At 42.5% G+C, this 16,079-nt stretch overlaps 1 protein-coding gene across 1 annotated transcript; it reads right to left on the bottom strand.

Annotated features, from left to right (window-relative positions):
• Window positions 1-137: 137 nt before the first annotated feature.
• Window positions 138-16,017, bottom strand: ZSWIM7 (zinc finger SWIM-type containing 7). The gene is made up of 5 exons (XM_049776988.1): window positions 15,927-16,017; window positions 13,465-13,486; window positions 10,761-10,863; window positions 2,627-2,731; window positions 138-520 (listed from the first exon to the last, which is right to left on the bottom strand). Exons 1-5 carry the CDS (start codon window positions 16,015-16,017, stop codon window positions 407-409), a joined length of 435 nt encoding a protein of 144 aa, XP_049632945.1. The 3' UTR covers window positions 138-406.
• Between the last annotated feature and the right edge of the window lie 62 nt (window positions 16,018-16,079).

Genomic DNA, 16,079 nt, shown 5'->3' with positions numbered 1-16,079 from the left:
TAGTGTTGGAGATTGAAGCTGGATTGGCCATGTGCAAGGCAGGCACTCGATCCACAGTACAGTCTCTAGCCCCATGGCTTTGAGTCTAAAGTACTGGATTCCATCAAAGAAATTTTTCATGCAGAGAGTGTGGGGGCTTTATATTTGACTCATATATTTCAAGAAAAGACTTGCACAGAGCTAAAGAGCATACAGCACAGTCTGGTTCCAGTTTACAATACTTTCAGCAATCAGGAAAGAAAAGGGACAGCTAACAAGAAGTTTCCTGAAGACCTGTTTTCACTCTTCCAAGTGAACTATGATTATATTTTTTTTTACCTCTGTCTGAAACAACCTTTTATTAAACATATAGATTACATTTCTTGATGGGATTTCGATTTTGATAGATGATGCTCAATCTCAACTTTTATGAATCTTGTTTCTTCTCCATCAATATGTCAGTTAACTGCTTGTCAGAGACACTTAGTTCCTGACAGGTTCTCACAACCTGACTAAGATAAACTGCCAGGAGATGCTTGCACTAGAAAGTAGAAAACATAGACTCATTAGGTACAAGTAGAACCAATTTGGTAAAGACTTCTCACTACAGTCACATTTAGCTGCAGAGGAGTGGGGCTCAGAGATGATAGGCCTTTTACTTATAGCCTAAAAACTACAGATAAAGATGAGACAGCAGTCACTTTTCTAAAAATAAGCAGGGACAAAGCAAGTTTTACTTTGCTTGTTTTGGAAAACAGTTTAAATCTAGCTGGCTTATGAAAAACAAGACAAGCTCCTCATTTTAGTCCTAAATTATTTGCTTCCTTATATTCAAAAAACTTTCTTTGGGGGGTTTTGAGTTACACCCAGCAGCGCTCAGGGGTTACTCCTGGCTCTGCACTCAGAAATCGCTCCTGGCAGGTGTGGGTGTGTGTGTGTGTGTCCATATGGGATGCCGGGATTCGAACTATCTGTCCTGTGTGTGTGAAATTGCTCCTGCAGGCGCATGTGTGTGTGTATATCCATATGGGATGCTGTGTGTATGTGTGTGTGTGTCTATATGGGATGCCGGGATTTGAACCCATCTGTCGTGTGTGTGTGTGTGTGTGTGTGTGTGTGTGTGTGAAATTGCTCCTGGCAGGCGCGCACGTGTGTGTATATGTCCATATGGGATGCCGTGTATATGTGTGTGTGTGTGTCTATATGGGATGCCAGGATTCGAACCCATCTGTCCTGTGTGTGTGTGTCCATATGGAATGCTGGGATTTGAACCACCATCTGTCCTGGATCAGCTGCATGCAAGGCAAATGCCTACCATTGTGTTTTCTCTCCGGCCCCACATTCAGAAAACTTAATAGACAAATGGATTAATATTCCATGAAGTAGATTGTTAAGAGCTTTTCAAAGATTAGCTCACAGAAGTCTGAGAGCTAACCCATAAAAGGACAGGAACTATCCTATTTTAGACAGGTGTAGAGTCTATAGACTGCTCTCCATACCACTGTCTTCTATAAGGGACCTAGGGGTGGAATGATGGCAGAAATCTCAAACATAACAACCTTTGGTGAGAACTTTGCTATAACCTTATATCACAGAGACAAGAGCTTTTGATATTAAAGTGGCCCTGGCTTAAATCCTGTCATTTTACAGTTGAAATAAACCTGTGTTCATTAACTATGAATGTGGCTTCTGGTATAAAGGTATGTTCAACGTGCTACACAGTTCCCAAAATAACCGGTAGAAAATAAAGAGGTAGAATGGCATGGATGTTCTAATTTTCTTCTTTAGCAAGACTTAAGTGGGAAGTGCTTTCTTCTCTGGAACAGGTGTTGTGTGGGTATTTCCTTTCTAGATTGATCCTGTAAGGTGGCAAAAGCATCAGAAAGTGCTCTAGATGCATGTGAAGATAAAGTGTCACTGTCTGAGCTGTATTATGGGAGTAAGAAGACTCCCATAATAGTTTCAAGCTGCCAACATCCAGTTTACTGCATATTCTTATGGGCTATTTAATTTCCCAGTGCCATCATCCCCCCCTCTCTTTTTTGTTTTTTTTTTTGGCCACACCCTGTGATGCTCAGGGGTTACTCCTGGCTAAAGGCTCAGAAATCGCTCCTGGCTTGGGGGACCATATGGGACTCTGGGGATTGAACCAAGGTTCGTCCTGGATCTGCCGCATGCAAGACAGATGCCCTACGCTGTGCTATTGCTCTGGCCCCATCATTTTTCTTATTATTGGCCCATACCCAGGAGTGCTTGGAGGACCACAGGGTTCTGGGGATTGAACCAAGACTCCTGCATGCAAAGCAGGAGCCATTTTTTCCAGCTCAGCCACTCCGCTTTCAATGATTGCAAAGCTTTATCCTTGTATGTCAAAATTAGTGGGTTAAGGATGTAGCACATGGCTGTGTGAGGCCCTAAGTTAGAGTCCCAGCACCATTAAAGGAAAAAAAAACAAGGTTGGGGAATTGAAGTAGTCTAAAGAGGGCAAGCTAAAAAGAAATGACCAATTGAAACCAAGACAAACTGTTTCAACAAAGTAGTTGATTTCCTATAATAACATTCTCATTTTATACAGCTCTTATACATGTACACAAAGAATGGCCAAGAATCGCTCCTAATTAGTGGGAAAAGCCTTCCCTATCCTCACCAGTAGGCTGTCACTCTTCCGTAGTACAGAGAAGGCAAATGCAGGACACGAACAGTAATGACAAGAAGCCAAACATGTGTATGTTTTACCAGAACTTCCAAGTACCTAGAAAAAAAAAATCATGGGATCAGACTTCAGAAGGCAAAACCTCTTCCTCCCCTCTCCTTGGCTGGTGACACCAGCAGGTCTGTACTGGAGCAGGAAGAGCTGCTCTCAGGCTTTCTACAAAATAGGAAGAGCAACTTCTCTGAGTGCACTTTCCTTCCTGGGTGCACTGCACATAACTTCCCATAATGACATGGACATTTCAGCCTAGTGAAATCATCCACACAGGCACTTGTTTCTTTCCCAAGTGAATTTCCAGGGTCTTCTCCATCAACTGAGCATAAAGAGATAGGGGAAAGCTTCCAGTATTTATTTATTTATTTAGCTTTTGTTTTCATTTTTTGGTGTTGGGGTCATTCTGGTAATGCTCATGGGTTGTTCCTGGCTCTGGGCTCCACCAGGTGTCCTTGCCTGCATGAGTTCTAGGCCTTTGAACTGTCTTCCAGCTTTATACTTCAGTTTTTTATTTTTGTAACCTTGAATATTTCATAGATGTATGCAAGTTTCTAAAGCTTCCACCATGCCCAAATACAGTATGAAAACAGATAAAGGGTGAGCCTTTATCTGATAAAGGGGAACACAAAGAGATATCTTTAGAAGAAAATACTTTTGAAAAGCCCTGAGAGTGATGCGAGTCAACAGTGAAGAATCTTGCAAAAGGGATGACTCAACTGCTCAGGATGACGGTCTTGAAAGAGGCAAACCTGGATCTATCTGCCTGTTTGTCGAGGAGGGAAGTGGCAGATAGGGGAAAGAACAGTCTGTTAGTAATCAGGACAAAAGGAGGCATATAGGGAAATTATGGTGTTTGATTAAACAAATGAGTATGATTAGACAAATAGTGAGAGTCATTTTTCTAAGTCTGTCCTGCCAAGCAGCCAAATAAAATGAATCAGGTTTTATTCCCAGGATCAATTGTTTAAGTTTTTGGGTCACCCCTGGTAATATTCAGGGGTTATTCCTGGCTTTGCACTCAGAACTGCTCCTGGCGGTGCTCGGAGGATGATATAAGATGGTGGTGATGGAACTTGGATCAACCACAAGCACCCTACTGGCTATACTTTCTCTTTAGCTCCCAGAATCAATTTCTAAACTGGAGTAAGATTAGCATCCAGGGGAAGCAGAAATATCCCCAAGGTAGTTGTTTGATTTTGGGCTACACTGAGTGGCGCTTAGGGTTACTCCTGGCTCTGTGCTCAGAAATCATTCCTGACAGGCTCGGAAGACCATATGAGATGCAAATGCGCTACCCACTGTGCTATTGTTCTAGTCCAGTGGTCGGCAACCTGCTGCTAGCGAGCCACAGGTGGCTCTTTACACTTTTAATTTGGCTCTTCTGTGTGCCAGGCGGCCGCTGCTCCAGAAGTCAGGACTCTGCTCCTAGCCTCTGTCAGTGAGCGCCCTGTGTGGCTTTCAAAATAAATTTCAATCGTGGTTTTGGCTCAGTTGAAAAAAAAGGTTGCCGACCACTGTATCTAGTCTGTTGTTGTTGTTTTTCTTTTTGGGTCACACCTGGTGGTGCTCAGGGGTTACTTCTGGCTATGCCTCAGAAAACACTCCTGACTTGGGGGACCAATTGGGACCCCAGGGGATCAAACTGCAATCCGTCCTGTTATCACGTGCAAGGCAAATGCCCAATCCCCTCTGGCCCGTTGTTGTTTTTAAACAATATTAACAATTAATTTAAACAATTTTAAACAAATAAATATTGTTTTTAAACAATAAATTTAGGAATGTGCCTCAGGATTTTCAAATAGACTTAGGCTCTAAATAAAAAGACCAGGCCCCCCCCCCCCTTTTTTTTTGGGCCACACCCGTTTGATGCTCAGGAGTTAATCCTGGCTAAGCGCTCAGAAATTGCCCCTGGCTTGGGGGGACCATATGGGACACGGGGGAAGGGGGGGATAGAACTGTGGTCCTTCCTTGGCTAGTGCTTGTAAGGCAGACACCTTACCTCTAGTGCCACCTCTCCGGACCAGGCCCCTTTTATTTTGGGGGTCTGGGGAGAGGGAGGGAGCAGTCCCAGATTTCTTTTCTCTCTTTCATAAACCAAAATAATAGTTTGTTCACTGGTTTCACTTGTTTGCTTGTGCTTCTGCTGGTTAAACCTCCAGTGATTCTTAGAATTCATGATGATAGAATTCCTTGGGTTGATTACCAGGAATGGCCAATGACTGGGTAAGATGCCTACTGAATACTTAAGAGAAACCATTATCAGTTACAAGTTATTTAAAAAGAAGAAAATCACATCTTTCATATTTCCTATCTTGAGGTGCTGATACATTTTAATGATCATGCCTGTACTACTGAATATCATTTGAAGATTCCCCATGCATGGAAAACTTAAGCTCAAGGGAGGACATTAGAATAAAAATGTTCCCACTTCATCCTAGATATAAACCCACCAACAATGAGCAGTGACATGAAGAATTCCTGGGTCTTCAAATTTAGTAATGAATGTTTAAATTGGAATAATTTAGGGGCCGGCGAGGTGGCGCTAGAGGTAAGGTGTCTGCCTTGCAAGCACTAGCCAAGGAAGGACCGAGGTTCGATCCCCCGGTGTCCCATATGGTCCCCCCAAGCCAGGGGCGATTTCTGAGTGCTTAGCCAGGAGTAACCCCTGAGCATCAAATGGGTGTGGCACAAAAAAAACAAAAACAAAAAAAATTGGAATAATTTAGATTTAATTTAATTTAGATTTTTTTTTGGGGGGGCACACCCGGCGTGGCTCAGGGGTTACTCCTGGCTGTCTGCTCAGAAATAGCTCCTGGCAGGCACGGGGGACCATATGAGACACCGGCATTCGAACCAATCACCTTTGGTCCTGGATCGGCTGCTTGCAAGGCAAACGCCACTGTGCTATCTCTCCGGGCACTAATTTAGATTTTTTGTTTGTTGGTTTTCTGGGTCACGCCCAGCAATGCTCTGGTTACTCCTGGCTCTATGCTCAGAAATCGCTCCAGGCAGGCTTGGGGGATCATATGGGATGCCGGGATTCCGAACCACCGTCCTTCTCCATGCAAGGCAAATGCCCTACCTCCATGCTATCTCTCCGGCCCCAAATTTAATTTAGATTTTAATGCCTGAATTTTTTTTTTTGTTTTGGTTTTTGGGCCATACCCAGCGGTGCTCAGGGGTTACTCCTGGCTGTCTGCTCAGAAATAGCTCCTGGCAGGCACGGGGGACCATACGGGACACCGGGATTCGAACCAACCACCTTTGGTCCTGGATCGGCTGCTTGCAAGGCAAACGCCACTGTGCTATCTCTCTGGGCCCTTTAATGCCTGAATTTAAATAGGTATTAGGTACCAGATTTGAGTGGCCCAATTGCTATTGCTTTGTATTTTCTTTTTTTTTTTTCCGGAATTCTTTTTTTTTTTTAATATTTTTTATTTAAACACCTTGGTTACTTACAAACATGATTGTGGTTGGGTTTCAGTCATATAAGATGACATCCCCCCACCCCCCAGCTTTGTATTTTCAATCCATGTGAATACTCTCTGGGATATATAAAGTAACTATCTGGTAATAGGTTAAGAAGAAATTCTGCAGAAATTCTCTCACGAGGCTGGAGAGTATACAATAGGTAGGGACTTTGCCTTACACATGGTTGACCCAGGTTTGTTTTTTTTTTGGGGGGGGGCCACACCCGGTGACACTCAGGGGTTACTTTCCTGGCTCTGTGCTCAGAAATCGCTCCTGGCTTGGGGGACCATATGGGATGCTGGGGGATCAAACTGTGGTCTGTCCTAGGCTAGTGCAGGCAAGAAACGCCTTACCCTTGTGTAATCGTTCTGGCCCCCCAGGTTTGATTTCTGAAGTCCTTATGATGGCCTGAGTTTATCAAGAATGATCCCTAAGCATAGAGCCAAGAGTGAGCCCTTAGTATTGCTGGGTGTAACACCAAACCAAAATAAAAATAATTTTTTCCTAACCTGATCCTTTCAAGGTTTGCTAAAATTAAAAATATTTAAATGCCTAGGGCAGTAAATACTGTAAAGGGTAAAATCTGAACTTGCTTTTTTGTTTCTAGCAGTGGACAGCTAATGAACCCAAAACTCAGGGCAAAAAATCTGAGTTAGAAAATTTCAGAATTGGAAATTGACTGAAGGGCATCTTATTCATTTTCTTCACCCTTCAATCCAAAAATGACCTCCTCTTACAGGAAGTCTGGAATGCTTATTCCCCCTGAGAGCTTTTTGCAAGAAAAAGAAGACTAAGACTTATGTGAATAAGAATACTAGACAGGGGCCAGGAAGGGGTGCTAGAGGTAAGGTGTCTGCCTTGCAAGTGCTAGCGTTGGACAGACTGCAGTTCGATCCCCTGGTGTCCCATATGGTCCCCCCAACCCAGGGGCGATTTCTGAGCACAGAGCCAGGAGTAACCCCTGAGTGTCAAACGGGTATGGCCCAAAAACAAAACAAAACAAAACAAACAAACAAACAAAAATATATATATATATATATTAGTTGAGCAATAAATATTTGTTGCAATAAAATATTAGTTGTTACTTTAAAAAATGGTGTGTGGTGTCAGAAAAAGAATACAGGGGGTTAAGGTGCATGCATACCCTTGTGTGTGGGTCTCCTGATTTAATCCCTGGAGTCCTCTGGCCTCACTGGCCAAGATTGCTGGGAGAGGGGCTGGAGAGATAGTATGGAGGTAGGGCATTTGCCTTGCATGCAGAAGGATGGTGGATCAAATCCTGGCTTCCCATATGATCCCCCGAGCCTGCCAGGGGCGATTTCTTAGCACTGCCAGGTGTGACCCAAAACCAAACCTAACAAAAAGATTGCTGGGAGAGTCCTCTATACTTTCTGAGTATGGGTTGGGAGCTGCCCCCCACTCCACTCAAATGAGTGTACCATACCCCTCACTTTTTTGTCTGCTCTCCACAAAGTCCCAAGTGAAATCTCAAAGTGAACATACTTTGGAGCACAATTTGATTTAACTCTTTATTTGGGGGGGGGGGGCACACCTGGTGATGCTCAGGGGTTACTCCTGGCTATACACTCAGAAATTGCTCCTGGTTTGGGGGACAATATGGATGCTGGGTGATAGAACCGAGGTCCGTCCTAGGTTGGCGCATGCCGGGCAGACACCCTACCTCTTGTGCCACTGCTTCAGCCCCTTGATTTGACTCTTAATGGATATGTAATGTGAACAAGATGCAACTTTCTGTAAGCCTTTGAAATTTAGGGTCACTGGTTCCACACCTCTCCTGATCCATTTTTCCTGACTCCTGCCCCATCTTTCTCTTTTACAAGGGCTCAGACCAAGGACCTTACACATGCAAAACAAGTGCTCTAACTGCTGAGCTACATTCCTGGCCCTTATAGCTCCTTGCCATTCATTCTTTTTTGGGGTGGGGTGGGGTGTCACACCTGGCAGCTCTCAGGAGTTATTCTTGGATTTGCACTCAGAAGTCGCTTCTGGTAGGCTTAGGGACTATATGGAATGCCAGGATTCGAACTGCATCCCATCTTGGGTCAGCAGCTTGCAAGGCAAATGCCCTACAGCTGTGATATCTCTCCAGCCCCTTTGCCTTTCTTTCTTAAAAAGTTTCTGTTTGTTTTTGGGCCACACTCAGTGGCAATTAGGAGTTCTCCTGGCTCTGCACTCAGAAAAAGCTCTTCACAGGTTGGGGGTCCACCCAGGATGCCTTGGATGGAATCAGGTTCAGCAGTGTGCAAGGCAAATGCCCTATCCACTGTGCTATCACTCTGGTCTCTCTAAATATTTTTTAAACTTATCTTTTAGGGGTTATGTCCAGTAGTCCTAGGGGCTACTCCCAGCACTGTGCCCCTGGAACCCTGGCAGTGCTTGAAAGTCTGGTGGTGCTCAGGAGTCCTGCCAGCGTGCTTGGGGAAGCATGTCATGTAAGGACTGAGCCTGGAGCTTCTGCATGCACTTCAGCCATCTCCCTGCCCTGTGTCACCTTTCATATGCACAAGAAAAGCTACAGATGAAAAAAAAAAAAAAACCCAGATGACTGCATAGTGATGACATAATTTCCTCTCTGGAATAATATGAATATTAGAAAGTTAACCAAGATAACCAGCTAGTCATCAAGGGCATGTTTTATGTATTACTATTAAATGACAATCTAAGGTTAACTTGAAGGCTCTAGGTAAGCTTTCTACAGCTTCAGTTAATTCACAGTATAAAATGATAGTCAAAATTCTAAGAAATTAGCTTTTTGAAATAACAAATAAAGCAGTAGTAGTTTTCAATTGCTAGCCTGTAAATGTATCCTTCTGTAAATGTAAAGTGGTTGAAAACCATTAGAAATGAGCAGATGGGAATACTGCAGATTAAAGCATAGTGACTCTGGGAGGAACACACACACACAAAAATCCAGCAATAAATTATCTCAAACAACAACTTGAAGATTCTAACTACTAACTAGATCCCAGAACGAGAGGACAGTGAGAAGTGAGCCTGCCTGCCTAGTCAAATGTTCTGCTGATCCTGGAACTGAGACAAAAAAATTCTGAAACTAGAAGACATAGGAAAGCTCAAGTCCTCCTTTCTCGTGTGGTATTTTAACTGTACACAAAACTAAAAATAAAAGCAGTAGAAAAAGAAATAGCAATACGTACTCAGGTACAAGATATCCCATTAAGAGTTCTGATTATTTGCTCTAGAGTGAGTAAGGCCTTATAGACAGGTTGGATCCCCAGGTTGGATACAGGCAAGGTCCCGTGTCCTGTCAGGAGTGATACCCGAGCACAACACCAGGAGTAAGCTCTGAGCATCACCAACTGTGGCCCAGAATAAAACAAGCAAACAACAAAAAAGTAGTGGTCATTAACCTGTAAATTCACCCTAAGAATCTTTTCAGTAAAAGTTTTAACTGTAACAGTTAACACTTTTTTACCTCATTTTCCTGAATGAAGAAATGTACGAATACTTTTTGAGATTATTTTGGTCATGCTACATGCTAGAATGGCATGTTTATTCACTAACCAGAGGCTTACACTGAGGATAGAGGACAGCAGTTAAAATTGTAGCTGTCAGATGTGAGAGTTAATGTACTTTACTGCATCTTTATTTCCCATGAAATAAATACCTCGCTGGGGCTGTGGTGAGAATTTTCAGTAACATGTGAAGTGGATTCAGAGTCTGACAAGGGGCTATTTCTTTACAAATCTACCTAGTGTGAGATCGGCATAGCAGCACGAAAGCTCAAATAGTCCACATTTAGCACAGTTTGATCCTTAATTCTATTTTTGTTGTTGTTATTTTTTTGTTTGTCACACCCAGTGATGCTCAGGGGTTACTCCTGGTTATGCGCTCAGAAATCACTCACAGCTTGGGGGCCCAAATGGGACACCAGGGGATCGATCCGCAGTCTGTCCTAGGCTAGTGAGGCTTGCACTCCAGCCCCTGATCCTTAATTCTTTTGACAACAGTTTTGGCAGATCATTTCTATTTAGATGGACCTTAAAATGCATTTTGGCTTTTGCTTATAAACAAGAAATAAAGGAGCAAAATGAGGGTGAAAATGCCTCTAGTATCAAATCATGGAATAGAAATACTTGATTATGGGGCCGGAGAGATAGCATGGAGATAGGGCGTTTGCCTTTCATGAGAAGGATGGTTGTTCAAATCCCGACATCCCATATGGACCCCTGAGCCTGCCAGGAGCGATTTCTGAGTGCAGAGCCAGGAGTAAGCCCTGAGCGCTGCCGAGTGTGACCCAAAAACCAAAAACCAAAAAAAAAAAAAAAATACTTGATTATATTCCACATCCTTATAAATTCTATATAATGCACCAAGAAACAGAGTCATTTTTATTATTGTAACTGTTGATAAATTAATTTTAAGTCAAATGCTTTCTATTAGTTTAAGAGGAATTAATTAAAGCTGAGCCATCACTTTCCATAGATTCATGAAAATTCATCCTAAGCGGTTCTAGTTAAGATGACCTCCATTGCTGTACAATTTTCCCCCTTGATTGTTAGTTATGTAGTTTAGGTAATATTATTACAAAAATGTTTAAGTTTATCCATCTCTGGATTTCTACCTGGTAAACACGTCTCCCACTGGGTGATGAGATTAAGGTGACGGACTGTCGATCAACGAGGTCCAAAGCCTGAATGGCTGATGAACCGAAGATAAGCTTCAGTCTGGGAAATGGAAAGTCTTCTGGTTAGAGCTCCTGACTCTCAAAGTCATCTTAACAACTGGACCAAAAGTCATCAAGTCAACATTAAAATTTAAAATGAGTTCAGTTCACTTTAATTTTGAAGACAGAATATAGCAAAAAATGGGTAATAAATTCCCCATAAACAATAGCATGCTATTTACAAAGACTCTGCTGTGCAGTGCTTCCAATTCTTCCCACATTCTGCTTATTTTTATACATTTGCTGATTTTGTTCCTATCAGTTGCACTTATACTTTATCATATATATTTGCATGCACATAGACGTGTAATGTACAGTACTGCTTTATAAGGTTAATAAAAAATTACAGGCTTTATGACTTTTTTTTTTCACCTAACATGAAAAAGATGTATGCTGACATACTTTTTTTTGTTAATTTGTTTGTTTTTGGGTCACACCCAGAGGTTCTCAGAAATCGCTCCTGGCAGGCATGGGGGACCATAAGGAATGTCAGGATTTGAACCACCATCTGTCCTGGATCAGCCACATGCAAGACAAATGCCTTAACGCTGTGCTATCTTTCTGGCCCTGCTGACATACATTTTAACTTTGGAAAACAATTTTACTATTATAAAATATTGTACTACTATCATATATTATGAAGTACATATTCATAGGCATTATGATTTTTCCACTGGACACTATTAAATAGTACCCAACTATATTCCTTAGTGAACATATATGAGAGTTTTCATGATTATATAAGTAAAAACAACATTACTGAATTTTTTTTTTTTGTGTGTGTGAGTTTTGGGTCACACCCGGCAGTGCTCAGGGGTTATTCCTGGCTCCAGGCTCAGAAATTGCTCCTGACAGGCACGGGGGACCATATGGGATGCCAGGATTCGAGCCGATGACCTCCTGCATGAAAGGCAAACGCCTTACCTCCATGCTATCTCTCCGGCCCCCAACATTACTGAATTTTAAGATATGCCTTTCTGGTATTTGGATCACACCAGGCAATGGTCAGGGATCAATCTGGTGGTGCTAAGAATACTGTATATAGCACTGGATGCCAAACTGGGAACTTGGCATTCTTATAAGTAGAATTTGGGAGGCAAAGATGTTTTAAATTTTCTATTGCCTATTTGTAGTTTACTTTCCAACTCCTACAGCAGAGTAACAGTTATCCTTTTCTCCATATTGTGGTCAACATTTGGAATATTCTTGTCATTTGTTAAATAGTCCACCTCTTTCTCTCCCTTCCCTTTTGTTGTCATAATGACCAGGGATTATACACAAAGGGGTTGTGGTGCCCACTAGGGTTGTGCATGTGATTGTATACATCAGAGGCTGCATGCTTTGTTGTGGTGTTAGGAATACCAAATAGGGTTGCCACTGGGATCAGAGTCAGCATGATGGATTATGCTAAGAGTCTAAATTAACCTCAGACCTGTGAAGCCAGATTTCTACCAGTGAGCTACACTACTAGGTCCTCATCAGCCAATTTTTTAGGTGAAAAGCCAGGTTACTATTTCTATTTTATTACTATCTTAAATTTTGGTTTGGGGACATAACCAGTAGGGCTTACTTCTGGCTTTGTGCTTATACCTGGTGGTACTCTGGGAACTGTATGTAATGCCAGGGATAACATCGAGGTTGGCTACATGCAAGGCAAATAACTTACCTGCCATACTATTGTTCCCTTTTCAAAATTCTTCATTACTTCCAAGATAATCACTGACATAAAATGAACTATTTTTAGTTTACTTATGATGGATGGTTGGATTTATTTATTTTTTGGTTTTTGGGCCACACCCGGCGTTGCTCAGGGGTTACTCCTGGCTGTCTGCTCAGAAATAGCTCCTGGCAGGCAAGGGGGACCATATGGGACACCGGGATTCGAACCAACCACCTTTGGTCCTGGATCGGCTGCTTGCAAGGCAAATGCCGCTGTGCTATCTCTCCGGGCCCGGATTTATTTTTTTAATTAGTCCATTTATGTTGGACTTTTTGTCGTTGTTTGGGAGACACATCTGGCAGTGCTCAGGGGCTATTCCTGACTGCTTGGGGTGCAAAGGGATTTGGCAATCAAATCCAGGCCTCAAGTATGCAAAGCATGCATTCATCTTACTGAGTCATCTCTCTGGCCTTTAAAAATGTGTTCATATGCAATCAAGTGTCACTTATTCCTAAAAAACCTTCACTTTTTGTTAACATTGGGAATGTAATTATATGTATGTTATATATAAATGATATAATTTTAAATTCTGTAATCTAGTCTGGAGAAACCTATGTTCTCTCTTGAGTACTCTTCTCCCTTTTTTCCCCTTATACTCTCTAAGTAAATTTCTTTCAATAAAAACTACTTTGAAAAAAATTCTGTAACCTTATTTTAATACAGTATAGGAGGTAAAGCAATATATGCTGGACACTGGTTCATATCTCCAACACTACATTTGGTACAGCAGCTCTTTCAGAGACCACTCTTAAGCACAGAGCCAAGAATGGTGCCTGAACATGGCTAGATATGGCCCAACATCCACCCTACCCTTTCTGAATCACTTCTACCAGTTACATTAATGGTTAAAAGGAAAACAAATCCACTAAGATACAGACTTACGATAGTAGGTGTTCATCAGGGACTGCAAAACAAAAAGAAAGTTAATTATGTTAACCAGAGTCTAAAAATACTGTAACCAGGGGCCGGCGAGATAGCATGGAGGTAGGGCATTTGGCTTGCATGCAGAAGGACAACAGTTCAACTCCTGGCTTCCCATATGGGCTCCAGAGCCTGCCAGGGCGATTTCTGTTTTGGGGTCACACCCGGTGACGCTCAGGGGTTACTCTCGGCTATGTGCTCAGAAATCGCTCCTGGCTTGGGGGACCATATGGGATGCCGGGGGCTCGAACCACGGTCTGTCCTAGGTCAGCCATGTGCAAGGCAAATACCCTACCACTGCTCTGGCCCTCAGGAGCGATTTCTGAGCATAGAGCTAGGAGTATCCCCTGAGCACTGCCAGGAGTGACCCAAAAACCAAACCAACAAACAAAAATATCCCACTGTAACCAAAGACTTTTGTGAAAGATGAATCTATGCATAATTTGCTTCTTTCTATTCTACATTAAATGTAAATGAATTATGATGATGATAATGATGATGATGATGATGTGGTTTGGGGCTACACCCAACAGTGCTCAGGGATCACTTCTGCTGATAATGCTGGGGCCCATATGTGTTACTACAGATTGAACCAGGGTCAGTTGCATACAAGGCAAGTTCCTTAACCTCTGTACTATCTCTCTGGCCCCAGAATTATTTTTAAAAACATGAACTCTTAAGAGATAAGACAGGGAGAGACAATAGTTAAGGTGCTTTGAAAATAATTTACGATATTTGATGAAATCGAATCCTAAGCTATCAATGGAGAAAGTGTCAGGCACCAACCTGGTTTACCTTCCAGAAATCTTTCCCCTCTCCTCCATTCCTAGGCAAATACTTGAAGAAATTGTGGTACTACATGGTAGGTATTACACTCCAAACATAAGAATTAAGCATGGACATTAAAATGGAAAAGATGGGGCTACAGCGATAGCTTGCCAGTCTTCTGTCATAGACAGAAGAACACAATAAATTAAAGGTAGTGAATAATATGTCAAAGAATTTTATTTCCAACATCTATTTTGAGATCTAGCCAAGTTAACAAATATGAGGGTAGTAAAAGAACGTTTTAAAACAAGTCAAGACTTGAGATGTTTTGTACACTTTTTTTCTCCAGGGAGATTCTAGAGTCTATGCTCTAAATATGGTAATAAGTTGAGAAAAGAAAATTGGAGAATATACTAAACACAACGCTCAGTAAAAGAATTCCTAGTATAATAATAATAAAGGGAGATCAGTCAGTTCACTGGTCAAAGGCTCTATGAAAACTTCCTAATAAAATAAAATTGATAAAACCTCTCATTCAACTATATGTCTTGACTAGAGATTTAAATGCTGATAAGAGTCTGAGGTTGAACCATGGATAAATCCACAGAACATTACTTCAAGGCAAGCAAACAAGATTGAAACGCTAGGGAAAACAAAAAGTTATGCAGGAATGGAAAAGTAACTTTATTTCCTACATGGTTTAACTGTTATTTGTAAAAATCATTATAAATGATCATTGACAGAAGAGAGTCAGAAAAGAGTATATGGCCATCTAAATATAAGTTTTGATATAGAAATGTTCTGCTACAAATTAACTGACATTAATAGTACTGGTGCTTTGTTTGAACCATGAGCATCGGGGGCACCTATGTGCAACATATATGATTAATTTAAACGCAATTAGGTTTTTCTCCATCCTTCTGGGATGTTTGAATACCTGTGTGAAGTCTGGACTGGCCTAGTCTATGAAGGACATATGGTTAAGTCTGGATTGATTTGAAAAAAAAAAAAAAAAAAAAAAGAAAAATTAGAAACTAGAAAGCAAAGTTAGTCCCTTTCCTCAGGCCTTTCAAGAACCAGAAAAACCCTTTCAAAATACCATTCAAGTGAACGGATGGATACTGGGCGGTTTTGAGATTTAATCTGACATGAAATTGTCAAGTTTTACGTTCGTTGAGGTACCCTAGTCAGCTTATGCATTTTGATGTCCAAGCATCCTTCTGGATAGTACACTCTGACTTCGTTTCAAAAGCGCCTTGGTGATACGGGGATGCAGTCGGACAGTACCCCCTGTTGGTCATAGAAAAGAAAGGCTACACGCACTATGTCGATTAAATGCAAGATTGCTTCTACATTTTGATTTTGTGGTCCTGGTTTACTAGTCACTGAAGAAAAGTGATGAATCCTAATCTCAAAGTTTCATCCAAGTTTTGTGCAAAAGATGAAGAACCCAACTTGGCTGCCACCTCCCCCGAGGTGCCCCTTAGGCGGGCCAGGTTCCATCGACCCCTCCCCGTCGCCTCCGAAAGAGTAACCTCGGGCTTCGGAGACAGGACCCGGAGGCAGAAGGCACGAGCGGCCGGGCCGCCCGACCACCGCCGCTCGCCGCCCCGGAGCGCCGGGCCCACCCCGCGCCACACCCCGCCGGCCCGTACTTCGCGCGCTCTCCCGCACCGCCGCGGCCATCTCGCTCAGCAGCTCCTCCACGACCGTGGGCAAAGTAACGGCGGGGAAAGCTCCGGCCATGGGACGAAGGTCCCACCTGGCGGGGCGAGACGCCCGCCGCCAGCTCCGGGCGGGGAAAGCGA

This window comes from Suncus etruscus, chromosome 7 (assembly GCF_024139225.1).
Source record: "Suncus etruscus isolate mSunEtr1 chromosome 7, mSunEtr1.pri.cur, whole genome shotgun sequence".
In the NCBI taxonomy this organism is placed as follows: Eukaryota; Metazoa; Chordata; class Mammalia; order Eulipotyphla; family Soricidae; genus Suncus; species Suncus etruscus.
This window is presented reverse-complemented; position numbering and strand designations above follow the sequence as displayed.